General features: G+C 59.7%; 2 protein-coding genes across 6 annotated transcripts; both read left to right on the top strand.

The window, feature by feature from the left end:
* Window positions 1-701: 701 nt before the first annotated feature.
* Window positions 702-16,708, top strand: PIK3C2B (phosphatidylinositol-4-phosphate 3-kinase catalytic subunit type 2 beta). Of its 2 annotated transcripts, XM_075722265.1 has the most exons (33): window positions 702-1,613; window positions 3,303-3,403; window positions 3,560-3,714; window positions 3,894-4,014; window positions 6,216-6,327; window positions 6,435-6,514; window positions 6,595-6,658; window positions 7,585-7,731; window positions 8,034-8,067; window positions 8,414-8,609; window positions 9,578-9,700; window positions 10,537-10,704; window positions 10,887-10,998; window positions 11,077-11,219; window positions 11,953-12,003; window positions 12,088-12,141; window positions 12,290-12,383; window positions 12,761-12,855; window positions 12,934-13,114; window positions 13,195-13,302; window positions 13,389-13,481; window positions 13,602-13,731; window positions 14,024-14,160; window positions 14,288-14,457; window positions 14,602-14,758; window positions 14,853-14,962; window positions 15,087-15,288; window positions 15,421-15,545; window positions 15,624-15,741; window positions 15,944-16,025; window positions 16,123-16,229; window positions 16,315-16,443; window positions 16,520-16,708. In XM_075722265.1, exons 1-33 carry the CDS (start codon window positions 702-704, stop codon window positions 16,706-16,708), a joined length of 4,800 nt encoding a protein of 1,599 aa, XP_075578380.1. The 2 variants fall into 2 exon arrangements, with proteins under 2 accessions (XP_075578380.1, XP_075578379.1); XM_075722264.1 differs by having other exon boundaries at window positions 11,953-12,141.
* A 2,208-nt stretch (window positions 16,709-18,916) lies between these two features.
* On the top strand, window positions 18,917-26,440 carry PPP1R15B (protein phosphatase 1 regulatory subunit 15B). Of its 4 annotated transcripts, none has more exons than XR_012831709.1 (3): window positions 18,917-20,482; window positions 23,508-23,924; window positions 24,887-26,440. XR_012831709.1 is itself a non-coding variant. In XM_009486848.2 (2 exons), exons 1-2 carry the CDS (start codon window positions 18,917-18,919, stop codon window positions 23,718-23,720), a joined length of 1,779 nt encoding a protein of 592 aa, XP_009485123.2. In that variant the 3' UTR covers window positions 23,721-26,440. The 4 variants fall into 4 exon arrangements, 1 of the variants encoding a protein (XP_009485123.2); XR_012831708.1 differs by having other exon boundaries at window positions 23,508-24,140; XR_012831707.1 differs by having other exon boundaries at window positions 23,508-24,960; window positions 25,758-26,440.
* Window positions 26,441-27,360: the final 920 nt, after the last annotated feature.

Raw genomic sequence — 27,360 nt, 5'->3', positions numbered from 1 at the left:
CAAACCGAGTGTTCTCTTCCCCCGCGGGCACGGTGGGGGCGATGGGGGCAGCACCCTGTCTTGTCCCTTCCTTGCCCTCCTCTCTCACCTTTTCCTTTCTGCTTCAAAAAGCCCTAGTTTTGCTGGCAGAGGCTCTCTTTTTCTCAAAGCTGGTCCCGAGATGAGCAAGGCGGCTCGGAGCCGTGTCCTAGGCACGTGGCTGGAGCATCGGCACCACGGCGAAGCCCGTGCCGGGGCAGGCTCCCTGCGGCAGCGGGGTTGCAGGTTGAGTCAGCCCCAGCTGCAGGCGCTGGCCCCACTGCCCTCCCCGCTCTGCGTCTTATTTTGTCCTCGGGGAAATCCGTCGGGCTCCAGCAATAGCCCCGGCAGCTGCTGCGGGGCCAGCCAGCCCTGCCTGCCCTGCTTGCGCTGCCTTGACTGGTGGCCGTGGGGTCCCGGGGGGGCGGGCAGCAGCAAAATCTTTATTTAACCCGTCGCATTGCTGAGCCCCCGCGCGTTTCCTTTTTTCCGTCAGATGTCAGAGAGAGGAAGGGCTGTACCAAGGGCTGCTGCCAGCAGGACCCTCCTCAGCCAACCTTCCCTGCCATAGCCTGCCCAGCCGTTAACCCTTGCCTTTCCCCTCCGCCCAGGTGGCCGGCGGAGCAGCATGCCTTTTTCCTGACTCCTGAGCCTGGGAGGAAGAGGCCCTGATCCCCAGAGAGATGTCCGCCACGCGCGGCAATGGGGAGCACTGGAAGTCCCTGGAGTCGGTGGGCATCAGCCGGAAGGAGCTGGCGCTGGCCGAGGCGCTGCAGATGGAGTACGACGCGCTCTCCCGCCTGCGGCAGGACAAGGAGGAGAGCCGGGCCAAGCAGCGCGGAGACCGGCCCCTCATCTCCTGGGACGACCCCGCCGAGAGGAACGGCTGCGACGGCATCAAAGCGGCACGTGGCCTCTCCGGCTCTGACCCCACGCTCAGCTACAACGTCCCGGTGGCACCGGAGGGTCCCCCCGCGCCTGGACCCCCCCCTGGTCCCAGCCCCCCCCGGCCGGACCCCCAGCCCTGGCTGAAGAGACCCTTGGCTGGGGACTACCTGTACATCTTCGAGGGGTCGGGGGGGGACTTCCTCGGGGAGCCGCTCAACGGCACCTCGCCCCACGACAGCGGGGGCGGCTCCCCCAAAAAGCTCTCGCCGCCCCCGCTGCCTCCCCGGCATCCCCTCTGGAGCTCCCCCGAGGGGAGCCAGCGCTCGGGGAAAGGATCCCCCCCTTCCTCCAAAGGCCCCCAGCCCAGGGACATCAACATGTTCTCGGCAGCCCACGAGCGGGCTCACGGCAAGCTGCTCGACCGCCGCATCTCCGAGGAGGACCCCTACGGCATCGCCGACTACGACGGCATCAATGACGCCATCACCTGCCTCAACCTGAAGTCCACCTACGAGTCAGAGGTGCTGCGGGAAGCTGCCCGCGGCTGGAAGGAGGGCAGGAGCATCTTCGAGAAGGAATCGAGCGGCAAACCAGTGGCACGGAGCAAGACCATGCCCCCCCAGGTCCCCCCGCGGACGTACGTCTCCCGCTTTGGCAACCGGAAGAATCTGGCACCCAACAAGAACCGCAGGATCTCCATCGACCCGGTAAGAGGCTTTTCTCTCCCTGCCTTGAGACTGGGGCTGGGATGGAGCCGAGGTGCTGGGGATAGCTGGAAACGCAGCGCCGGGGTGCGAACGGGGCCGCGGGCACCTGCGGCTTTGCTGCGTTTGCTTTCCTCCAGGTGGTTTTATTTGTCCCATCACTGGGGCTCCTCGGAGTCTTGTTTGTGCATCACAGCCGGAGGCATCCGCGCCCTGAGGCACCGTCCCTGGGGGTTAATAAGACCTTTCCAGATCGCACGTCTCCCCGAGGGGTGCGTGATCACATAGTCATGGCCAAAACCCTCCAGGGCAGGTGAACCGGGGCCGGGAAGCCAAGCAGAAGGGCATGGCCCACCCGGTCATCATCCCACTGCCGCCGAGCAGGTGGGATGTTCCGGGCAGAGCCATCCTGAGCGCCGCCTCCTCGCCACACCCTCGTGCCCAGACACGGAGGGCACCCTGGCCATCGCCGTCACCCCACGGCCAAAGCCCGGTGCCCGCAGGAGGGCACGGCCAGCGCCCGGTCCCACGGCTGGCTCGGCACGCGAGCGCCCTGGACCTGCGGCACCAGGGATGCAAGTGACGCCGTCTCCGGACGCCACGCTGCAGGTGGTTTGCAGCGGGCTCGTGTCCTGCCAGCTTGCGAAATGTCACAAGATCCTCCGGAAAGAGTCGGGAGTTTCCTCCCGAGAGCCGGGTGATCGCTTTCCTGTTCGGCTCGCAACGTCCTTTCCGATCCTAGCTCCCTTCTTCCCTCCGTCGAGCAGCGAGCGGGATACTCCCCTCGGCACACGCAGGCGTTGGGGGGCTGCTGGCGCTGCCGCTGGCTCTCTCCCGGGGCTGCCAGGTCCCTTGTCCCCGCTGGGGTGCCCGTTGCAGGGGCAGAGCCCTGGCCCTGGTGCAGCTCATCCCGCCTCCGGCAAGAGGAGATAAATAACCAGGGAAGTTGCCTTTCTCGTGGGGTCCCCTCTCCCCGGGGAGCGAGGGATGCAGCCAGGGACCGCCGGCGGGGGCTACGTAAGTCACTCTCAGCTTTCTTGGTGCAAGAAACTGATTATAAAAGAGTGTTAAAATTGTCTTCAGCGGCTGCTGTGCTCTCTGCCTTTCTCTGCCTCCCGTTAGCTGTTGGCTGGGTTAATTGCTCTGACAGTGGGACCATTGTACGCTGTGAAAGCGCGATGGAGGCCCGGGGACCCCCACGCGCGGGGGGAGCCTGGCACGGTGGTGCCGCCTGCCCTGGCATCGCGGCGGGAGAGCGGCGGGCAGGGCTCTGCTGCGGCACCCCGGGGACGGTCCCTGCCCGTCCTGTGGCATCCTCGGGTCCGTCTGCCCATCCCTCCCCACTGGGGCTTTTGGAAACTGCCTGGAAATGGCCAGTTTTGTGGGCAGGGGGCTTTTGGGTCTCCCTTCTCCTAGCCGTGGGGAAGGTGCCAGTGCAGACGTGGGTGATGTGTCCTGCGGCCGGTGCCCGCCTGGCCCAAACCCCTCCCCTGCTGGACCACGTCCCCGCTGCGATGCTGCGCTGCTGCGCTGCTGCCTTTCCCCCGGCCGCAGCAATGCCGGGGCGAGCAAAGGCTCTTGGTGCCCGGTGCTCTAACGGGGGGATCCAGCAAACCCCGTCCCGGGTGGGCAGTGGGCTGGAGCCCCTGGGGACGCTGCAGCCGGCTAATGGGCTCATGCTCTGCCCCGTAGGTTGCCCCCCGGCCGCATTCCTTTGCCAATGGCTACGAGCTGTTCGAAGTCTCCGAGGAGCGGGATGAGGAGGTGGCTGCTTTCTGCCATATGCTGGATGTGTGAGTACCTGGCCGTGCCCGAGCCCTTCCTGGCACTCTCAGTGCACCCCGAGGCTGGAGCATCCCACTGCAAAATGCCCCAAAAGAGGCGTTTTTTTGGGGGTGGGGCAAAACCCAAAGCAGGGCAGCATCTCTGACCTGTCCCTGCTTCCGCAGGCTGCGGTCCGGCTACAGCACCAAGGACTATTCCCTCACTGGCTTGGTGTGGAGCGCCGTCAACCTCAGCCCCGAGCAGCTGGGCCACGGCGTCAGCCTGAAGGTGACGGTGGTGTGCGACAGCCTGCGGGAGCCCCTCACCTTCACCTGCGACTGTAAGTGTCCCGTGCCGCGCGGCCGCGTTCCTGTCCCCCCTTGCAGCAATCGGGGGGGACCCAGGGTGACGTGAAGCAGGGACAGACCCCAGCAACACCTGGGTGGAGGATCTGGGGGTGGGGGTGGGGGGTGTTTCCAGCATCCCTGGGACTCAGGACGCTGCTCCGTCTCTCCGCAGGCTCCTCCACCGTGGACCTGCTCATCTACCAGGCGCTGTGCTACACGCACGACGAGCTGCACGCCATCGACGTGGAGGACTTCGTGCTCAAGATCTGCGGCTTGGAGGAGTTCCTGCAGAAGTGAGTGTCGGGGCGGGGGGAGGACACACACGACACAGCCCAGGCATCCTGGGGCTCACGCGCTCGGCCGTGCTCGCCCCGTGCGCGGCCTCGGCCGGGTGTGATGGATGGTCACGGCTGATCCCGGCGTGCACAGCGGGAGCCTCTCCGCTCCGTTTCCTGCCTCCCAAGCTGTGCCGATGCTCTTGCCAAAAGCAGCATGTTGGGAGCATCTTTCCCAGTGGCAGGGTATCCGTCACGCTGACCCCCGCATGCCGGGAGAAAGGCCTGAAAACCAGGCAGCTGCCAAAAAAGCTCTTTGGAGGAGTATTAATAACAGCCGTGTCACTGAGCGGGGCGGCCAAGCCTGGCTTCTCCCAGCCTGCTGTTTAAATTGCAGGAGAAGGTGGAAAAGGGACATGGGGGGGGGGAAGGGGTGTGGGGGGCACGGGAGCATCAGGGCTGCGGTGGGCTCCCCCGGCTGCGGAGCCGGGCATGGGTGATGGGGACGGAGACCTGCACAGATCCCTCCTGCCTTTCCCGGAGGAAGGCTGCGTTTTCCAGAGGGGTTTTGGGGTCTGACGGCTCGGGAGAGCTCTCTGCAGGGGAAGATGCAGCAGCCACGCGTGCACAGGCACATGCCGTCCTTCCCGGCGGCTCGGTGCGGCAAGCCAGTTCCTGCTGCTGGAGAGCTGCCCTGGGCCTGGCCCTGCCATGGGAAATCCGCGGGAGCTTTGCCATGGCCGCCGGGAGCTGCCGGTTTAGGCCCTAAAGGGGCGGCTGGGAATTGCTCAGCCCGGGAGATCCTGCGCGGCACCCGTGCGGAGGGCGAGCCGAGCCCAGGCTCTTGCTCCCGGCTGCCCGGCACGGCGGCGTGAAGGGGTTATTCCCATCGGTGCTGAGCCCTGCTGCTGCCGAGCAGCCCGGTGCATGCGTGTGCACGTGTGCGCGCACGTGTGCTTGCACGCAGCAGGGGTGCGAGCTGTTCGCTCGCCGTGGGTACGGCAGCGCTGCCGTACGTCTGACCGATACAGCAAACCCCTGCTGTGGGTGGCTCGGGGCTGCCGGGGAGCACCCAGCTGTAGGACGGGTCCAGCCAGCTTGGAGGACGTTTCCCAAAGGGATGAACCGCCTGCTTTTTTGGCAGGGAACGGCATCCTGGGCACAGAGCGAGACAGCCTGTCCCCTGCGAGCGTTTTCCCGATGTGGGCAGGCACAGCTGTATCTCCCGGGACCCTCAAAAGCCCTTTTGTTGCCGATCTTTTCTTTCCACGTCTTCCCCCAGCTGAGGAGATGCTGGAAGTGCCAAAACCCTCTGTGTGGAGCCGGTCAGGCCCCTGAGCTCTGCAAACCAGCCTGAGCTGCTGTCACTTGCTGCCCGTTTGCTTTTGCAAGGCGCGGGGAGGAGGCAGGACCAGGCAGGGGTGCACAGGATGCCGGCAGCCATGGGCGCGTTGCTGCCTGTGCAGCTGGCTGCGGGCGAGGCTTCCTGCGGCGCCTTCCCCACGCGCCTCCTCCCCGTCCTCCTGGCCACGGGGCAGGACGCGGCACCGGCGGCCACGTGCCGATGGGGCTCCGTGTCCCCGTCCCCTGCAGCCCCGTGAGCCCCTGGGGGTGCCTCTCCCACCCCCTCCGCCGCATCCTGCCATTGCAGCTCCATCCTGCCTGGAGCCTCCCGCACGCCCTCGGCACCGTGCCCATGGCTCTGCCGCACCGGCCAGGCCCAAATCAGCTCGTTCTCCCCCGCAGCCAGCAAAGAAAGCGGGTCTGGACGGCAAGTTCCGCGGGTCCCGCTCCAGGGGGGCTGCCCGTGGCAATGGGCACGGTGGGACTGGGCTGTCACCCCCCGTTCCAGGTCCCGCTGTCAGCCGGAGCATCCTCCGGCTCCTTGGGTCCACACTCTGCTTCCCACGCGTCGGCGGGCAGGTTCAGGCACGACGGGCTCCTCCACGCCCGCTCCCGACTCCGTCGCGCCGGCTGGGCCGGGCACGGCGTTTTGGAGGGCGCAGGGGAAGGAGGGAAAACAATAGCTTATTCTTCGGGTTTCCTACTGCAAGCGAGCCGGTGCCGCGAACGTCCGTTTGCAGGCGAGGCGGCCGCAGCCGAGCCCCAGCCAACACTGCCTGGCCGCAGGGCGTTGGGATGGGGCATCCCGGGTTGAATTTCGGGGTATGGCATGGGCTGGAGCAGGGCCGCGGGCTCAGCATTTTCCGTCTCTGCAGCAAGCACGCTCTGGGCAGCCACGAGTACATCCAGCACTGCAGGAAGTTCGACATCGACATCCGCCTGCAGCTGATGAAGAGGAAGGGGGTGCGCAGCGACCTGGCCCGGACGGTGGGTGCCTGGGTGCGGGGGGTAGCGCGGGGATGCCCGTGCCACCTCCCTGCTGCGGGAGCACCCGTGCGCAGCCGAGCTATGGCACAGCATCTCTCCATCTCCAGGCGAATGATGACCAGAGCCCCTCCACCCTCAACCACTACATCCACCTGCAGGAGAGACCCATCAAGCAGACCATCAGCAGGTAGGGGGGACGCGGTGGGACCGGCCCCGGGTGCCGGGTGCCCGCCTGGCCAGGGCTGAGCTCTGCGCCCTGTCCCCTAGGCAGGCCCTGAGTCTCCTCTTCGACACCTTCCACAACGAGGTGGACGCTTTCCTGGCAGCCGAGGTGAGCACCAGGGATGGAGGGGGGTGGTTTTGGGGGCCACCTTGTCTTATTTGCTGCAGACTTTTTCCCCTTTTCATTATAGAATCATAGAATCGTTGAGGTTGGGAAAGACCCTTAAGATCATCCAGTCCAACCATTAACCTAACACTACCAACTCCACCAGTTAAGGGCAGAGTAGCAATTTCATGTTTCCTAGCTTGGTGGCTGGATTATTTTTAATCAAAGTAAAAACTAGGAATCATTAAGATTGTAAAGGACCTCTAAGATCATCAGTCCAACCATCAACCCAACACCACCATGCCCACTAAACCATATCCCAAAGTGCCACCTCTGCCCGTTTTTTGAACAATTCCAGGGATGGGGACCCCACCACCTCTCTGGGCAGCCTGTTCCAATGCTTGACCACCCTTTCCATGAAGAAATTTTTCCTAATATCCAACCTAAACCTCCCCTGGCGCAGCTTGAGCCCATTTCCTCTCGTCCTATCGCTAACTACCTGGGAGAAGAGACCAACACACCCCTCACTGCACCCTCTTTTCAGGTAGTTGTAGAGAGCGATCAGGTCTCCCCTCAGCCTCCTCTTCTCCAGGCTGAACACCCCCAGCTCCCTCAGCCGCTCCCCATCAGCCCTGTGCTCCAGACCCTTCCCCAGCTCCGTTGCCCTTCCCTGGACACGCTCCAGCACCTCAGTGTCCCTCTTGTAGTGAGGGGCCCAAAACTGGACACAGTATTCGAGGTGCAGCCTCCCCAGTGCCAAGTACAGGGGGATCTAAGCACGCATCAGAGAAGGGGAAAGGCTGTGAAAGTAGGGGAAACTGAGGCACGGGCTGGTGCACCTCCCCATGCACGGTGTGTGGGCTGCGGGGAGCAGCCCCTGCCGCCTCGGTTGCCCGGGGGTCCTGCATCAGCCCCACTCTGCCCTCCAGGGAGACTTCCCGCTGAAGGCGGAGCGGGTGATCCAGTCGGTCATGGCCATCTGCAACGCCCTGGCTGCCGTGGAGTCCCAGGAGATCACGGCAGCCCTCAACCAGATGCCCCCCTGCCCCTCCCGCATGCAGCCCAAAATCCAGAAGGTAAGTGATGGGTGTCGGGGGGCTGGTGTCTGGGGGGGTGCGGGACCGGGGGGCTCGGCCGGGAGGTGCAGAGGGGAAGCACATTTTCACATCTAACTTCTTTCCCTCCTTCCTCCCGCTGTACCACGTGGAAAATTCCTCAATAGCTGGGAGCGGGCAGCTGCCTGGCCGCGCTGCCTGCTCCGGAGCCGAGGAGCCCGGGCTGGTTACGTAAAGCGGCTGGCTCGGCGAGCTGCTCCCCACCGACAGCACGGGGCTGATTCTGATGTTGCTCTTGTGGTTTCTTTTTTTTTCCTCAACAGGATCCAAATGTTCTGGCCAAGAGGGAAAATCGAGGTATTTCTGTCCTCCTCCTCCCCTTCTGGGCTCAAGTTCTTGGTGCTTTTAATCTTCAAACCCCTCCCCCTCAATTATTAAGGCCAAAAATGTGGTTGAAACCGTTCTGGTTAAGAAAAGAGGGTTTCTGGAGGCGATGGCTGTTGTTCCTCCCTGTGAACGCAGCAAAACGGGAAGCCTGAAATTCTCCCTCTCACCCGTTTTTGTCCCGGGGGAGACGTGCCCGCGGTCCGGCCCCGGGGTCCCTCCAGCATCCCGACCCCAGCCCAGCCCAGCGGGATGCCGCGGCGGGGGGCAGCGGGGCCGGCAGCCGCCCCAATTCACCCCTCTCCCACCTCCCCTTCAGAGAGGATCGTGGAGAGCCTGACGGCCGCCATCCTCAACCTGGTTGAGCTCTACTGCAGCACCTTCAACGCCGACTTCCAGACAGCCGTGCACGGGAGCCGGGAGCACGGCGCGGCGCAGGAGGCTCGCCTGCTCTCCTGCCCGCTCTCCTTCACCGTCTACGCCACCCACCGCATCCCCATCACCTGGGCTGCCAGGTAAGGGCAGCTGCCTGCACCTTGCTCAGCCTCTGCCCGCCCATCCTGGGGCTCACGCCCACGCTAAATACGCCGTAGCAGGGGCATCCCTCTCCTGGGTGGCTGAGGAGTGTGTCCCTGTCCCAAATATTCAGCAGGCGCGGAGGGAATGAGCACTGACGCACCCCAAGCCTCCTAAAGGGCAGGAATATGGGGATGCTGGTGCTCGACAGGCGGTGAGGGATGCTCGGAGCCAGCTGATGCCGGAGCCTCTGGGTGCGAGTGGGTGGGCTGGGCGCTGCCACGCTCTCCCATCCCAACCCCACCGATCCCTGGGGCTGCAGCGTCGCTCCCGGGCTCGCCGTCACCCTGGGGATGTGACAGATGGCCCCGGTGCAGCGGGGCTGGGCTGCCCTCGCCCCACATCGGCGGCGTGCTCCTTTGTTAGGTGCCTCGGTGCCCGTACCCGCTTTCGGCCCCGTGCGGGGGGACGGCGGGGGTCTGGGCGGGCGGCAAGGAGCCCGCCGTGGGGAGGGCATGCGAGGCAGCGGCGCCAGCAGCAGCCGCCCCGCCGGGGACCCCTCGCCTTTGTCCTGTCCTTAATGTATTCCCCCTGGTGACTGGCTCCGAACAAAGCGGGTAGCCTGGGAAATGCCGGCATCCCCTGACCTCCGGCGCCCCGCAGCCCTCCCCGGATTGTCGCTCGGCACCTGCCACATGGCAGGGCCCCCCCGGCAGCCCCCCGTGTGATGGTATGCACGGTGGCATATGGCGATGGGGACGGGGGCTCCCAGCTCTGCACCCCCTCCCTGGCACAGCCCCCGTCCCCAGCCCAGCCTGGGGAAGGCGCAGAGGGGCAGCACCTCCATCCTCTCCACCCCGCTGCCGTGGGGTTCGCCCCGTGGCGGGGTGAACCCCCGGCTGCCAGCTCCCCTGCCCCAGGCAAAGCCCCCCTGGCAGCTCACGGCTCCCTCTGCTCCCCCTTGCAGCTACGAAGATTTCTACCTCTCCTGCTCCCTCAGCCATGGCGGCAAGGAGCTGTGCAGCCCCCTGCTCACCAGGAAGGCCCACGTCTACAAATACCTCTTCCACCTCATCATATGGGACCAGCAGTAAGGCAGCACCCCGTCCGCGGGGCAGGCAGGGGGTGCGGTGCCTTCCCCTTCCTCCTCCTCCTCCCCTGCTCCAGCGGCTCCTCTCTGCGCCTCTCCCCAGTTTTTGGGTGTTGGAAGCTCTTGTGTCATCCCCGGGAATAGCACCGGCCCTGGCGCTAGCCCTGCCTTCCCCGGACCTGCGTGTCTGCGCCCAGGAAAGGGGATCTGCTCCAAAAATAGCCACGGGAGCAGGCAGGGAGGCTGTGCCGAGCCCTCGCCACGCCTGGCATTCGCAGCGGCCCGGGGAGGTGGCGATGGGAAGAGGATAATTTTAGAAGGCGCCGGTGCCCCCCAAGGACAGGCGCCGAGCGGCCGGCGGGTCGGCAGGGAGCGGAGCCGTGCCCGTCCCCTCCGCAGGCCGTCCCCTGCCCGTGCCCACCCATGGGTGGGATGTAGCTGCCGCCCTGGGCTCCCCAGGAGCATCGGAGAGGAGCCTCGGCCCCGGGGTCCCCACGCAGCCCCCCCTGACCACGGGACGAGGTCAGTGTGCGGTGGGGGCCCCCCATGGCGGCCCCCCTGCCCGGCGGTCACCTTCCCGGGACAGCGAGCAGCAGGGCTCCCCGGTGCCGGCAGACGATGGGGGTACCTGAGCGGCCAGCTCTCCCCGGAGCCAGCTGCCTCCTGCGGGGTGTCTGCCCATGACGTGGGACCTCCGTGCCAGCAGCAAAGGCGTTCGCTGGGCTGGGCTGTCCCAGGGCACGCTTGGCATCCCAAGGCGGGGGGCTGGCTGGTGCCGCGGGGCGCTGGCGGCGCCCGTCCCCGGCGTGGCTGAGCCGCCGGCTGCTCTCTTGCAGGATCTGCTTCCCCGTCCAGGTGAACCGTCTGCCCCGGGAGACGCTGCTCAGCGTCACGCTCTTCGCCGTGCCCGTCCCGCCCCCGGGGAGCTCCTCCGACGCCAACAAGCAGCGGCGGGTCCCTGAGGCCCTGGGCTGGGTGACCACCCCGCTCTTCAACTTCAGGCAGTACGTGGCGTGTCCTGCCACGACGGGCACGGCGAGGGACCGTGCCGGCGTCCCCAGAGCGGGGCAGGAGGGTCCCCGGCGCCTTGGCTCAGCATGGGGACGGCATCACCGCAGCGGTGCCGCCCTCCTGCCCCATCAAAGCAGCCCCCGGTGCCGGGCTCTCACCCCACCTTCTCCTCCAGGGTCCTGACCTGTGGGCGAAAGCTCCTGGGCTTGTGGCCGGCGACCCAGGACAACTCCAGAGCCAGGTCGAGTGCCCCCAACTTCAACCAGCCTGACAGCGTCATCCTGCAGGTGCGTCCCGGCGGCGGGGGGTCCCAGGGGGGACACACGTGCACGTGTCCCCCCGCTTACCCTCTGCCTCTGCCCCAGATCGACTTCCCCGCCTCCGCCTTCGAGGTGAAGTTCACCAGCCCACCGGCGGCCGAATTCAGCCCCAAGTACGAGTTTGGCAGCCTGGGGGAGGAGGACCAGCGCAAGCTGCGGGAGGCGATGCAAAAGAAATCGCTCTACTGGTAAGCGTCGCCCTGCCTGGGGGACTCTGCTGAGCTGCCCCCGGCGCTGCCCTGGCACGCACAGGGGGATCTGGGGACCTGAGCCTGCCTCTGGCTGCCAGCCGCTGGGGATGAGGCTGGAGCCTGGCGTCTGGCAGAGCTGCCTGCCCGCAGCTGCCTGTCCTTGGTGCTCCCGCAAGCTGCACCTCTCTGGGGAGGGTCTGTCCAGCCACGTTCCCCCCAGCAGGGACTGCTGCCCGGCCCCTCGTCCAGCCCAGCCCAGCACGGCCGAGCCGGCTGGAGTCCTCCGGCGCTGGCTATAAACGGGAGGATCAGGTGTCGGCAGCTGTGCCGGGATCTGCTGCGCAGGATGGTGCTGACGCTCCTTGCAAAATGCCCGGCCAGCTCGGGGGTCCCAGGGCAGGGGGACAGCCAGGGCCGTCCCTGCAAGCAGCGCAGTCACCCCTGTGCATGGGTGCTCAGGTCTTGGCTGTCCCTTGGGGGACGGGATGCAGCATGGGGACGGGATGCAGCGTGGGGACGGGATGCAGCATGGGGACGGGATGCAGCGTGGGGACGGGATGCAGCGTGGGGACGGGATGCAGCATGGGGACGGGATGCAGCATGGGGATGGGATGCCCCATCCCCAACCTGCCAGCCCCATCCCCAATCTGCCAGCCCCATCCCATCCATGCCATCCCTTCCCTTGCCCCGAGCCTGAGCCATTCTCCCCGTCCGCCCCCCGCTGCCGTAGGCTGATGGACGCCGACCGCAAGCGGCTGTGGGAGAAGCGTTACTACTGCCACGCGGCACCCGGCGCGCTGCCCATGCTGCTGGCTAGCGCACCCAGCTGGGAGTGGGCCTGCCTGCCCGACATCTACGCCCTGCTCAGCCAGTGGACCTACATGAGCCACCAGGATGCCCTGGGGCTCCTGCATGCCACGTAAGCCACCGGTGGGCTGCAGGTGCCACGGGGATGCGTGCTCGGGCACCGCTGCCCTCCCCGTGCAGGCAAGGGAGAGGGCAGTGGTGGGAATGGCTGGGGGGGATGCTGAGGATGCTCTCCCTGGTGACACCTGTCCTGGCCACAGGTTCCCAGACCAGGAGGTGAGGAGGACGGCCGTGCAGTGGATCGACTCCATCTCCGACACTGAGCTGCTGGACTACCTGCCCCAGCTGGTCCAGGTGCGTGGTAGGACCAGGATGCGTAACAGGGTGCACGCCAGGACCAGGATGCGGCACAGGGTGCATGCCAGGACTGGGACATGGTACAGGGTGCATGCTAGGACCGGGATGCAGCATGGGGTGCATGCCAGGACTGGGACGTGGTACAGGGTGCATGCCAGGACCAGGATGCGGCACAGGGTGCATGCCAGGACTGGGACGTGGTACAGGGTGCATGCTAGGACCAGGATGCAGCATGGGGTGCATGCCAGGACCGGGACGTGGTACAGGGTGCATGCTAGGACCAGGATGCAGCATGGGGTGCATGCCAGGACCGGGATGCAGCACAGGGTGCATGCCAGTCCCTCTGTGCCCCAAAACTGTCCCCCCTTCTCTAGGCCCTGAAGTACGAGTGCTACCTGGACAGCCCGCTGGTGCGCTTCCTCATGAAGCGAGCAATCTGCGACCTGAAGATTACCCACTACTTCTTCTGGTGGGTTTGGGGGGGGCCGGGAGCGGGGGGGGACAACGCTGGGGCTCACCTGAACCTGCGTGCCCCTGCTCCGAGCAGGCTGCTGAAGGATGGCCTCAAGGACTCCCAGTTCAGCATCCGCTACCAGTACCTGCTGGCAGCTCTGCTCTGCTGCTGCGGGAAGGGGCTGCGGGAGGAGTTTGACCGGCAGTGCCTGCTCGTCAGCACGCTGGCCAGGCTGGCCCAGCAAGTGCGGGATGCCGCCCCGTCCGCACGCCAGGTGGGTGCCGGGGTGGTGGGAGGGGGTATGGGGGGTGGCCGGGCTGTGTCTGAGCCCCCCGTCCCATGCCCACCCCACAGGGCATCCTCCGTGAGGGGCTGGAGGACGTGAAGCAGTTCTTCAAGGCGAACGGGTCGTGCCGGCTGCCGCTCAGCCCCAGCCTGCTGGTGAAGGGGATCGTGCCCCGGGTGAGTGCCGGAGCCGGGGGCATCGGGGGGCTCCTCTGCACGCACCCGGCTCGCCCTGACGGGCTGCACCTTCCTCCCCGTGGCAGGACTGCTCCTATTTCAACTCCAACGCTGTCCCCCTGAAGCTCTCCTTCCAGAACGTTGATCCCCTTGGGGAAAACATCCGAGTCATCTTCAAGGTGAGCCCATCCTCCCGGCAATGCCCGAACCCCTGGCACGGCTGCCCCAGCCCCCGCGGGGCTGGTTCGGCTTTGCCCCCACTGTCCCCCGGCTCTGACGGCTCCCGCTGCGGCTCGCAGTGCGGCGACGACCTGCGGCAGGACATGCTGACGCTGCAGATGATCCGGATCATGAACAAGATCTGGGTGCAGGAGGGGCTGGACATGCGCATGGTCATCTTCCGCTGCTTCTCCACTGGCCGCGGACGAGGTAACCCGGCGTTGGGGTGTCCCCTGGACGGGGGGGGCCCCAGGTCGCAATGCTCTCGGGCTGGTGATGGCGCAGGAGGTCCCGGGACTCTGCTAGAGAGGAGCTGCCATGGGGTAGCTGTGATCCACCTTTGGGTCTGATCCCACCAGCCCGTCTGTAGGAACATGGCTTTGCAGGCTGTCACTCAATGGGGACGGCTGGGGAGCGGCTGGCTTGGTGGCACAGGGGGGCTGGGGTCTCAGTGCCCCCCGGGTGGGATGGATGGGTCTCAATCTGCTGTTTCGGCTGCCAGGCATGGTGGAGATGATCCCCAACGCTGAGACCCTACGCAAAATCCAGGTGGAGCACGGCGTGACAGGCTCCTTCAAAGACCGGCCGCTGGCAGACTGGCTGCAGAAACACAACCCCGAGGAGGATGAGTATGAGAAGGTGAGGAGGAGCCTGGCAGGGTCCCCGCTCCTCATGCCCCCCTCTCCAGGGACAAGACCCCTTGCTTCCCAATATGTCCAGCCTTTCTCCACGCCCGGTTGCTCCTTCTCTCCCTCCCTCCTCCCAGGCTGTGGAAAACTTCATCTACTCCTGTGCCGGCTGCTGCGTGGCCACCTACGTGCTGGGGATCTGCGACCGGCACAATGACAACATCATGCTCAAGACCACCGGCCACATGTTTCACATCGACTTCGGCAGGTTCCTGGGCCACGCGCAGATGTTCGGCAACATCAAGAGGTGAGAAGCGCCTCCGGCATCCCCTTCCCCCTTGCCTGGGCTCATCCCTGTGGGGCGATTTTGCAGGGGAAGCCCCCTCTCCTTGTCCCAGAGGTGGGTGACCCCCAGCCGTGCTCACTTTCTGTCCCTCCCTCCCTGGTGCAGGGACCGGGCGCCATTCGTCTTCACTTCGGACATGGCGTACGTCATCAACGGCGGGGACAAGCCCTCCAGCCGCTTCCACGACTTCGTCGACCTGTGCTGCCAGGCCTACAACCTGATCCGCAAGCACACCCACCTCTTCCTCAACCTGCTGGGGCTGGTGAGAGCCGGGGGGTCGCACGCCCGTGCCCCCCGGGCGTGGCAGAGGGGTCCTCCTGCCGCCGCCTGCCCTCACCCCCTGCCTTGCCTCCCAGATGCTGTCCTGTGGCATCCCCGAGCTCTCCGACCTGGAGGACCTCAAATACGTCTACGATGCCCTGAGGCCGCAGGACTCCGATGCCGATGCCACCACCTACTTCACCAGGTAGAGGACATGGGTGGGCGATGGGGCAGGAGGGGACGGAGGGAGCCCTCGGAGCGAGGCACCGGCTCCGGCTCGGCACGCTGACGGGCTCCTCCGTGCTGAGCGTGCGGTGGCCTCGTTGCAGGTTGATCGAGTCCAGCCTGGGCAGCGTGGCCACCAAGCTCAACTTCTTCATCCACAACCTGGCGCAGATGAAGTTCACGGGCTCCGACGTCCGCCCGACCCTCTCCTTCGCCCCCCGCACGCACACCATCAAGACGTCCGGCCGGATCCGCGATGTCTTCCTCTGCCGCCACGAGAGGGTCTTCAACCCCAGCAAGGGCTACGTGAGTGGGGACAGTTGGGGACAGGCAAAGGGACAACTCAGGTGGTTCTGTCCCAGTGCTCCTTCCCGGCCCCGTACGGGCTCGGGGCGCCCTGCGGTCCCCATCCCACATCGCAGCTCCGTCTGCCCACAGACCTACGTGGTGAAGGTGCAGCGGGAGAGCCCAGGCGAGGTGGCCTTCGTGCAGCGCACCTTCGAGGAGTTCCAGGAGCTGCACAACAAGCTGCGCCTCCTCTTCCCCTCCTCGCTGCTGCCCAGGTACCCCTGCAGCCCCCCAGCAGCCCCCCCGGGGCTCCCCACCATCCCCCAGGCTTTGCTGAGCGCCCGTCCCTGCAGCTTCCCCAGCAGGTTCATCATCGGGCGGTCGCGGGGCGAAGCGGTGGCCGAGCGGCGGAAGGAGGAGTTGAACGCCTACATCTGGCACCTCATCCACGCGGCCCCCGAGGTGGCCGAGGTGCGGAGCTGGGGGGGGTCCCCGCAGGGCGGAGGGGGGCTGCTGCTTCCCAAGAGGTGGGGATGGTGCCGGGGATGCTGGCGAGGTGGGAAAGTGCTTGGGGGCCGACGCACCACGGAAAGCATCGGCGCGTGCACCGGTCCCGAATGGCGGGGGATGCGGTCGCCACCGTCACCGCTAACGTCACCTCCTCGCCCCGCAGTGCGACCTCATCTACACCTTCTTCCACCCCCTGCCACGGGACGAGAAGGCAGCTGGCACCAACCCGACCCCGAAGGCGGCAGGTAGGGGGGCTGGCGGCAGTGCCGGCAGCCGGCTGGCACCGCGCGGGGCCGTGGCGGGGGGCTCCCGTCCCACCCGCGCCCTTCCTCTCCTCTCCAGACGCCACGTGGGCTCGGCCCCTGGGGAAGGTCGGCGGGGAGGTGAAGCTCTCCATCTCCTACAAGAACAACAAGCTCTTCATCATGGTGATGCACATCCGGGGGCTGGTAGGTGCGCGGCGCCCGGCGGTGGCAGGGTGGGGGTCCGCGCTGCCGCCGGGCTCATGGGGTGCCCCCCCGCTCTGCCCCACAGCCGCCGCTGCAGGATGGCAATGACCCTGACCCCTACGTCAAGACCTACCTGCTGCCCGACCCCCAGAAAACCACCAAGAGGAAAACCAAAGTGGCCCGAAAAACCTGCAACCCCACCTACAACGAGATGGTGCGTGGGGTGGGGATGGGGCTGGGGGGGCTCCGGGGGGGCCGTGGCTGAGGGTCTGCCCCATTCTGCCCCACAGCTAGTCTACGACGGGATCCCCAGGGGGGACCTGCAGCAGCGGGAGCTGCGCCTGAGTGTGCTGAGCGAGGAAGGCTTCTGGGAGAACATCCTCCTCGGGGAGGTCGGCATCCGCCTGCGGGACCTCGACCTGGCCCAGGAGGAGATGGGCTGGTTCGCCCTGGGATCCCGCGGCCACGGCACCCTCTGAGGTCCCACCGCCGGGGCTGGGGACCCACGGCACCGCCGCCGCGGCTCTGCCCGCCCTGGGATGTGCCCGTAGGGAGCAGGTGCCGACGGGCGCTGCCGCAGGCGTCTTCTTTTTTAAGTTTACCTTGTGTCAAGGGAGCAACGCGGGGAGGGAGGGGGAGGGAGGATCGGTGGGGCACTTCGGGGGGGGTATTTCTTCCTTTGGGATATCTGTATTTTAATTTTTTTTTAATAACGAGTAGCATGCGGCCGGGTACCGGGGCGGAGAGGAGGGGGGAGGCGTTGCGGAGGTTTGCCGGGGGGGTGCGTACCCACAGAGCCCCAGGTACATCTCCAGCCAGGAGCTGCCTGCCTGGATCTGGGCAATTCCCGTCCCAGGGAATTCGCTCCCAAAGGAGAGCAGCGTGGCAGGGCTGCGCATGGAGCTGGTCCCATGTGGCTGACCCCCCCAACGCCACGGGAAGGGGACCGCCGGCCACCCTTCCCATCCCCGTGCCGGAGGGGACATCCATCTCCTCTTCCGCCATCCGGCCCCAGAGCCGGGGACGCCTGCACAGGGGTGCGGGCTTGGTGCCTGTGGTGCTTTGTTTACAGCGAGAGCTCCGTAAACGGACGAAATGTTTCTCAGGATCGAGAATAATGAACTTTAACCTTTATATTAAAAGTTTTAAATATTGTATGTAGCAGGAGGTGGAGGGGGGGGAGCAGCTGGGCCCCGCCAGCGGCTGGGGCTGCTGGAGCTGGCACCCTCCTGCAGCCGGGACCCTCCTGCCTGTAACACGGTGGCGTGAAAATAAAGGTGATGAAACGCACCGGGCAGCGCCTGGGCCCTGCCTGCACCTCTGCCTGCACCTCTCCTGCACCTCTGCCCACACCTCTCCTACACCTCTGCCTGCACCTCTCCTGCACCTCTCCTGCACCTCTGCCTGCATCTCTGCCTGCACCTCGCCTGCACCTCTGCCTACACCTCTGCACCTCTGCCTGTACCTCTCCTACACCTCTCCTGCACCTCTGCACCTCTCCTGCACGTCTCCTGCACCTCTGCCTGCATCTCTGCCTGCACCTCTGCCTGCACCTCGCCTGCACCTCTGCCTACACCTCTGCCTGCACCTCGCCTGCACCTCTGCCTGCACCTCACCTGCACATCTGCACCTCGCCTGCATATCTGCATCTCTGCCTGCACCTCTGCACCTCTCCTGCACCTCTGCCTGCACCTCTCCTGCACCTCTGCACCTCTGCCTACACCTCTGCCTGTACCTTGCCTACACCTCACCTACACCTCTGCGCCTCTGCACCTCTGCCTACACCTCTGCCTGCACCTCGCCTACACCTCTGCCCCTCTGCCTACACCTCTACACATCTGCCTGCACCTCGCCTACACCTCGCCTACACCTCTGCCCCTCTGCCCCTCTGCCTACACCTCTACACATCTGCCTGCACCTCTCCCTGCACCTCTGCCTGCACCTCCTACACCTCTCCTGCACCTCTGCACCTCTGCCTGCCCCTCTGCCCGCAGCAGATCCCGGCAGGCCAAGCCCCGGGCAGGGGCAGGGACGTGGCTCCCTCGGTCCCCAAGCACCGTGCCGTCGGCACACGCAGGGACCCCGGCCCCCTCCAGCTCGTCTCCCCGGCAGTCATTCCTCGGCCCCCGGCGCCCCGCGGACTGACGAGAGGCAGCCGCAAGCGGCCGCCGAACGCTCCCGGGGGCTCGGGCGGCCCCGCCTGGGGCAGCCCCGTCCCCGCCCGCCTCAGCGCGGCCTCGCCCGCGGCCGGGCCCGTGCCCTGCGCCGGGGCCGCCAGAGGGGGCGCTGCCGCCCGGCGCTCGCCGCCCCGCGGCTGATGCAATCCCCACGCGGAGGGAGGGGCGGGGCCTCCGCGGGGCGGGGACCAATGGGCGCCGCGGCGGTGCCCAATGGGCGGCGGTTGCGCGCGGTGACGCTGGGGAGGCGGGCGGGCGCCTGCGCGTTGGGGGCGCCTCGCCCCTCGGGGCTCGCGCCGGCTGCGGGCGGGTTGAGACGCTGCGCTCGCCCCCGCGCCGCCATTTTGTGCCGCCGCCCGCAAGCAGAATGGAGCCGAAGACCCGAGGGGAGCCGCCCGCCGCCTGCCGCGCCCGCCGCCCCGCCGCCCCTCGACGGAGCGCCGCTCCGCAAGCCCGACCGCACCGCTGGGAACGCTGAGGACCCTTCTCTGCCCGCCGCCGCCGCCGCTCATGGAGTCGAGCGGCCGGGAACGCGCCGGCCCCGGCCTGGGGTGGGCCCGGCTGGGCTTCGCCGCGGCCTGGCCTAAGCTGGCCGGGCCCAGCGCGGCCCCCGCCGGCGCCTCGCCCCAGGCGAGCCCGCCCTTCTCTTGGCTGCGGCTGATGTCGCAGCTCCTCTCCCCGCTGCCCGCTTTGCTTCAGCGACTGCTGCCCGGCCCCGCGCTGAGCACTGCCCTCTGCCCCGCCGCCGGGCAGCCGCCCGCCAAGGGACCCCGACCGCCGCCGCCGCCGCTGCTGCTGTCGGAGCCGGCCGCCTCGCTGGACTGGGCCGAGGAGACGCTGCCGTGGCTGGCGGAGCCCCTGGAGAAGGGGCGAGAGGGCGGCGCGGAGCCCCCGCCGAGCCTTTGGGGAACCGGGCTGGTGCCGAGCAGCCTGGTGTCCTTCCCCGTACCGCGTGTGGACTTGTACGTGCTGGGCCCGGAGCAGGGCCAGGCCTGGTGCTCCGGCAAGAGCCATCTGCCCCAGCCGCTGCGAGCCGAGGTCCCCGCGGAGGCCTGGCGAGGCTGCCCCGCCCGGGGCGGCTTGCCGGAGGCCGAGTTCCTCCGCAGCAAGCGCTTGGCCTTTCTCCAGCCGTGGCATTTGCCGAGCGGTGGCCTGGCCGTGCCAGACCCGGACCACGGCTATCACAGCCTGGAGGAGGAGCAGCAGCACAGGAGCGTTTGTCAAGAAGAAGTAGGGCGGCGGCGGGAGCAGCGGTGCGATGCCGGGGAGTTGAAGCGGCCCGAGGAGCCCAGCGATGCGGGGAGACAACCTGGAGGTGGTCCCTGGGAGCAGGAAGGGATAAGGGGTTCACCTGAGAAGGGGCCACTTGAGGGGGAAGCCCTGACTGAAGAGGATGAGGAGGACTCCGAAATAGAGCAAAACCTTCCAGTTTCAGCCAGACCTGCCTGTGCGAATAAATTAATAGACTATATCATAGGGGGAGTTTCCAGTGGGGAGGAGAGTGCGGATGATGAGGAAGACTGGGATGATGATGACGATGGGTTTGATAGCGAAGGGCTCCCCTCGGATTCAGATGCTGGTAGCCAGGACGGGGAAAGGCTTAATCTCTGGAATTCCTTCTACAGTTTGGATCCCTACAACCCTCAGAACTTCACAGCCACCATTCAGACATCTTCCAGCGATCCAGGAAAGGATATGTTGGAAGAGGAGGAGGAGGAGGAAGATGATTCTTCCTGGGCAGAAGAGTCTTCAGGCTCTCCTCACCCTAGTTCTGAAGAGGAGGATGAGTGGGACTGTAGCAGTGTGGATGAGGCAGAAAACTTGAAACTTTGGAACTCCTTCTGTACCTCAGATGATCCATATAATCCTTTAAATTTCAAGGCAGCCTTTCAAACAGCAGAGAAGAAAGGGACGCCTGGTTTAAAAGGAGCAGAGAGGCAGAGTTTGGTCACTTCTGAACGTAGTCACTTAACTGTCTGTCAGGTGCAACTGGAAAAACATAACTGTGGGGTCACTGACGTTGTGCAGCCTGACATTCCTTCTGGTGAGAAATGCAGAAGCACCAGGCGGAAAAAGGTATATACTGCATTTATGTTTTTTGTGTTCTGGGTATGCTTAAAAAAAACCCAAACAAGAAAAAAAAACCAACAAACCCACATTGTGGGAAGTGGTACGTGAGTGGGTGAGGTCACTTGTGCCAGGATTCCAGCCCCAGTGGTAGGCAGGTCATGCCCCCATGAGCTTATGGTCTAAATATTTGACTGAAATGAGTGTGCTTCACCCTTTACACGTGACAGTAGATTTCGTAATTCAATGGCACAGGGTAGATAATTTCTTTAAATTTCTTTTCTAGACTTGAAGTTAATTCTTCCTTTCAAGACGTAGTTTTCTTTCCGTATTTGTGTTGTAACGTAGTTTTTGGTACCAGAGAAACAGATGGGAACTGTGACAGGAGTTTTTCCTCTGGAAAGTACCGGTTTCTGTTATGAATAATGCTGATAAAGTGCTTCAGGACCTTTGCGTGCATGTAGCGTAATCGAGACTTAAAGCATTGTAAGCATTTTAGGACTTGTGACAAGGACTTGAATTACAAACGTCTTTTGGAGTAGGAAGAACTCTTCTGTTGTGGGTTAACGCATGCTATAGTAAGCCACTGAAGTTTCAATAGAGAGTGCAGTAATACTCCTGTTTCCATTTAAGAGCCTGTTATAATTCAGCAGTCATTTCTTAAAAGGATGCAATCTGGAACTGGGCTTTTGAGCACAAACTGGGAATGTAATGTGTTTATGAGGAGTTAGTGCATTAAAGAATTTCTAAATACATGGGCTAGGATTCAGGTAAATAGTAAGAAACAAATTCGTCTTATCATGAGTTTTATGATGCTACAGATGTACAAGATGGCTTTTCAGGCGTAATGTCTTGCCTGATACTTCAAACATTTGCATGACCTGCGGTACCAAGCCCCAGGGTAATATACTAGTGTAACAAATTATCAAAATAGAAAGTTGTATAATGCTTGCTTCAGCATTCTTACAGGGGAGAGGTTTGTTTACTCTTTTAATTGAGAGCCTGACTTGGAGATAACTTCGTATCTGTTTTTGCTAGGGCAATTGGCGTTTAATGGTTCACACAGGATTAACTATTCTATTTTAATCTAAATGGAAAATACTCAAAACAGTTTCTGTAAGAGGTCCTTGTAACTGACAGCATCTGTGTGAAATGCTGCAAGGTAGGCCCTGCTACAAGTTCATGCTGCTGTGACCTAAAATCTTGTTGTGTCAGGGATGTAGACTTAACAGTAGTAAGTTTTTGACTAATTTGTTGCTTGACTTTGTGTAATCTCTTGACGTGGTGAAAGAACGGTGATCTAGATGCAATATTTAGCATGATGTTACAAAATCCAGTAATTGTGCCCAAGGGTGTCTTAGACTGATGTAAAAAGGATGTAAGGTAGGAACTCGCAAAGGGATAGGCTGATGTAACAACTCCGTGTGCTTGAAAGCAGATACTTAATTGGGCCCATCAAAACAGAGCAGAGATTGCCCAGCAGTGACCGAGGCGTTCCAAGAAATCTTCAAGTCGTTCATCCTGCTGAAGGCTATTTCCTATCTGGCATCCTGCAATCAAACAGCAGCAATATTCATGTTTGTAAAGTCATAAAATCTGGGAGTGTTTTGTTTCACTTACAACTTAGGAATGCGTGATGCTACGTGGGGACGTGGGGTCTGATCCCCCTGCTTTCACAGACAACTTGGCAGTAATTTGGGATCACTACACTAGAATTAGGTGACTTCTGGAGGTTGCTTTCACAGAGTTTCTTGTGGCTCTGTATCCTCAACTGCTGATTATTCCTGTAGGTCATCTCTTCCGTAACTGTTATCTTCATGTTTTCTGTGAAGGTTGGAAGATGGCTCTACCACAAAAAGCAGTCTCACTCTACGCTCCTCATTGTGTTAGCACGAACTGGGTGTGAAACTAGGGTTCTGTGTTAATAAAACGTAGGAATGCAGCAGCAAGTGCTTTTTGTAGCTCCCCATGTTTTTTCCTGACCTTCCAGGAGTAGCTGTCCTACAGCAAATTCAGTGGATTCGTCTGTAATGACAGTGTGTGGCTTGTCTTCAAGAATCAGTCCTAGTCTGAGAGTTGATGGATGCTGACAGCTAGTTGGTTTGTCCTTCAGTTTTGTGCCTTTCGTATAGCTAAAGCAAAAGCAATACATAATTCAGTAGGAGCCTAAATAGTCTGGCTTTTGCTTATTGCTCGATAACAGAAAGACTTAAATCCTTAGTATAGTAATAGTCTAAATACTGTCAAGTTTAGATCCTGAGCCTATAAGTTTCTTTGTTTTCTTAAAATAGCTTAATAGTTCTTCAAAACAGCGAAGACTGAAAGTTTTCATATGTATTTTAAGGTGCCGTGACTTTGATTTCATTTTGTTGCATGAACTAAATACATTGGAATTTGATATCAGCTCTAAATAGATGGGTTTGTTCCAGTCACGTAGTGATGAGTGTTGCTTCCTTGTATGGAGCATAGATAGTGTGATTCTTTTCCTGGTGCTGAAGTACAAGCTGACTCACATGATTACTTACTCTACAGAACAATGATCCTTCCTTTTTTTTATTATGTAAGCTTCAGTAATCGGAGACATTGGCCACTAGCATATTTCTAGCCTTAAGTGAGTTTCCTGGCACGTCCTACTGAGTAACCTGCTTGAACTGTGTCTGTGTAAGGTTATGACCCAGTAGTGATGTTCAGGGGGGTGTTACTTCACAGGGAACGTTGTGTGATCTACCGTCAGCCTAGAGAGGCCTCTTAGGCCGCAGTTTAAAAGCTCTGTAGTAGTTTGAGCACTACTTTTGGTAGAGGGAGAAGTCAGCAAGTGGTTGCTTTTAAAGCTGAGAGGTGAAAGATACTCTGGCTTAGGTGGTGCAGAGACCTGGCATGAACTGGTAGCAAAGCTGAGGCTTTTTGCTATTTCAGCCATTTAGTAACTTCTGGGTTTGTTTTTTTTTAAAAAAAAAGTATGCGCAAATAAATATTAAGCTCCTTTTGCATGAGTGTTTGGCTAACGCTTTACTAAATGACTCGTCTTTTCCAGGTAACCTTCCTTGAAAAAGTTACTGAGTATTACATAAGCAGCGAGGAGGATCGTAAAGGACCCTGGGAAGAGCTTGCACGAGATGGATGCAGGTTCCAGAAACGTATCCAAGAAACAGAAGAAGCCATAGGATACTGCTTCACAACAGAGCATAGACAAAGAGTATTTAATAGGCTCCAAGAAACCTACTACAAGAGGGATGATCGCTTCTAGCACCTTGAAAGATCTGGTAGTTGTGTGACCCTAAGCACTCACGAACAACTTCAGAAGAAGAAGTGGCAGCTGCATGTGCTGTTTTGGAATGGGGAGAGAAATGGGGTTTTAAACCCTTTTTTCCCCAGTTTGGTATTCAGCCGACAAATATACCCGTGTGTCCCATTTTGATAGCCAGACAAAACCTTTTGAGTATCATCAAGGGTAAGAGTGGTATAATTGCATTCCTTTTAAATAACACTTGAGAAACAGACTGCTTTAGGTTAAATCCATTCCAAAAATGCCTTGTCTGCCGTATGTTGAGAAGTGGTGACTATTAAGTTGGATTTCTGCACTTTGAAAAAGCAAAACCTATTTTGAAGGAAATATTTATGGGGCTCAGAACCTAGGTATTGCAGTTTTGATTTAAAGTTTCTAGAGGTACGTGCTTCTTTTTTGTGGTTCTCCATTTTCTCTAACTTGTACAAAAGTCTCAAATTTTGTTAGCTAATAATGTTAACTTGACTGTGCAAAGCAGATAGTTTATTCCTTCCTTTTAAGATCCCAGTTTTGCATGTAATCTAGTGTTTGAGTGTTTATGTAACACTTTGATGTCTTAATATTTCAGTCTAGCACACTGGGGGATTCAGGGGAACTCTGGTGCACTACAAGCCCTTTGGTTTGTCTTTATTTAAATAATACCTTTACCCAGTACTGTTCCAAAGGGCGTTGGCTGCTTGTGCACCAAACTTCTTTGCTTTCAGGGCAATGAAAGGCCTTGTCCTGATCAATAATTAAAGCTTCAAGGTACGTATCGAGGCTCTGGGTGATAGTTGGAATTTCGGTAGCCACACAAAAGGAACCAGGCCCTAGTTCTTTAGTTAATCTTAGAGTAACTTTGCCGTAATTGATTCTGCTTTCTGAAGATGGATTGAAGTGGAGGATTCTTCGTATTTCTTGTATCCAGTATGCTAGGAGAATTATCTTTTGACTTACGGAAATCTAAGGCCACAGATCGCTGTGTTCTTTAGCAAAAACCAGTATTAATACCTCTATGCGTCTGCACTTTTGTTCGTCTGATACCAAAATAACATTTCACGTTTGGGGTCTGAAAGTTGAGGTCCTCGGTGGAAAGAAAACACTCCTTATTTATGTTCCTAACTTAAAATGTTTAATTGTTGTTTCAGTCGAAATAAAAAAGCAGCACCATTTGGATATGTGTTTGGATCTGGAGGATGTTGTGTGGCTGTTATCCAAGCAGGTATGAGGTCATGCAATGGAATACATACCAAACATCAAAGAATTCATATCTGTTTGCACGAAGTTGCATGAATAAATTGTTTGCTACTTGCTTCATTGAGCTGACTAGAATTGTTTCCCTTCTTTAAGGGAGAAACCTAGAAACACTTCAGATTTGTCGTCTCATTAATGGCTTCAGTTTTTAATTGGAAAGAATTACAGAAGAGCACAGAGCTTTACTGAATTTTCTGCTTTATTGTGACATCTTTTGGGCCATTACTTTTAATTCTGTCTCAAAAATTTCAGAGTTTTTGAGTTTATACTTGCTCTTGTTGCATGAAGTATGTTCTTTGAATTTTGAAACTACTCTTTCTCTGCTTACAGTTATGAAATTCAGAGCATTAACTGTGAACTACATTAGAGCTGTCATGTAAACAGCTGAAATACAGCTGAAACTCAAGCAGCCTTATAGACTGGCTACTTGGAACCAATGCAGCAATGTTATTTTTCATCCTCATGGCATAAAAAAAATTGGATTCTCCTTTCCTACAAAAGATAATTTTAGTTGTGAAGTCGTAATTCTAATCATGCCCTCAGATCCTGTGAAATAACTTTTAATTTTTAGGAGTTCATTTTCCTGTATCATATTTGATTGCAGGTGTTCTGCTTTTTAGTTTATGAAAAAGCATGCAGGATGATAAATGTAGAATTACAATAGAAAATTTGTTGACTTACGGTCCAAGTGTGACTGATAAGTAAAAATGCTGTGCATTGCACTTGGTAAAATATACTATAGTAATTTTTCAATGATTCTCCTAGTTTCTTCGATCTTGGAGAACTTGGTGCTTCTGTTACTCTGGACAACTCACTTGGTTTACTGGTGCTTGTACGAAGCCTTAGAGCGGTGTGAATTAACACCTGCAAATGCCGATCCACTGTTTGCAGAGGCTTGGAAAAGGCTACAGCTGGAAACGAACAGAATTGACAGATTGGATGTAAACTAGATGAAAAACTGCTACTTCCAAAGTACTTCTAACATTTGAGAAATTACTTTTTTCCAACCTGCAGTGTATCAAGCGCTCTGTTCTAACACTGCTGATTCTCACCGAAACATATCTGCTTGGGCAAGCTGTTCCCCCTCTCAAGCCTCGTGTTTTCGAGGTGTCCAGTGTAAGGTGGTAGGAGATTAACACTAAATTCGTCACCATAAATATCATCTTAAAAGCAAGCTAAGCTTGGTTGTCACCTTTTTCCCTATAACATATCTTGAAATGGTCGTACAGGATGTGTACATGTGCAAGTGTTTTGAGTGAGTAAAAATAACACTTGTTGAACTTTAAATCAAAACTGTAATTATCAGATTTTATTTTTGTATAATTTAGAGAAAGTTAGAAAACCTGCAACATTGGCTTTATACAGATTTTAATTGATTTGTCTCGAGTGTGTTGGGGTTTTATATCTAAAGTTATATTTCTGTACATAATAAAACTATTCAGAACTAATCTGTAAATTGTAATAAAGATATTTGCAAGATAATGCCAAATTGTTTTTCTTTGAGAGAACTTATGGGAGACATCGGGTAACTGTGCGAAAGCACGATTTGTGCCCGTATGTTTAGCTTTATGAGAATATTAAATATTTTTTATCGCATTTGGTGTTTCAGAGGCAGTTTTGGTAATTTAGAAGCGGGGACTCTCCCCTTTGAATTTCCTTCTGAACCTGTGACTGCATGATTGTAAGGGTTCCTTGTCCTGATGAAGCTTTTAAACTAAAACACAGCGTGCAAGGGCAATTACTTGTATTCAGATTGGGCGTTGGCTTGGTGTAAGCAGGGGTGTTAATGTTTTGTTGCCCTAATTGAAGCTAAATACTGAGATTTGGTTTTAGTTTGCTTGCTGGTTAAGCATAACTTTACATTTGAATACTGTGTGGTTTTGAAGGTATTTCAGGAGGTTTTTTTGAAGTATTTTCAGGCTTTGCACTGAAACAAATTTGAGGTGTCGCCTTGTGAGCAGAAGTGACTGGATGGTGCCAAACGCCTGGTCTCCCATTAAAGAAGAGCCGGGATGCTTCCCTCTGTTTTGCCATGTCGTGTTGGCCTACAAAGCTGCCGTGACCGGACCCCAGCCGGCAGCTCCGCCGCTCGCTTGCCCCCGCCCCGTGGGATGGGGGAAAGAATTGGGAGGGTGGAAGTGAGAAAACTCGTGGGTTGAGGTAAGGGCAGTTTAACAGGTAAAGCAAACCAAGGAATTCATTCCCCGCTTCCCATGGGCAGGCAGGTGCCCAGCCACCTCCAGGAAAGCCGGGCTCCATCATGCGTAACGGTGACTTGGGAGGGCAATGCCATGGCTCCGAACGTCCCCCCCTTCCTCCTCCTCCCCCCAGCTCCGTGTGCCGAGCACGACGCCGTGCGGTGTGGGGC

Source organism: Pelecanus crispus, chromosome 17 (assembly GCF_030463565.1).
Source record: "Pelecanus crispus isolate bPelCri1 chromosome 17, bPelCri1.pri, whole genome shotgun sequence".
Classification (NCBI taxonomy): domain Eukaryota; kingdom Metazoa; phylum Chordata; class Aves; order Pelecaniformes; family Pelecanidae; genus Pelecanus; species Pelecanus crispus.
This window is presented reverse-complemented; position numbering and strand designations above follow the sequence as displayed.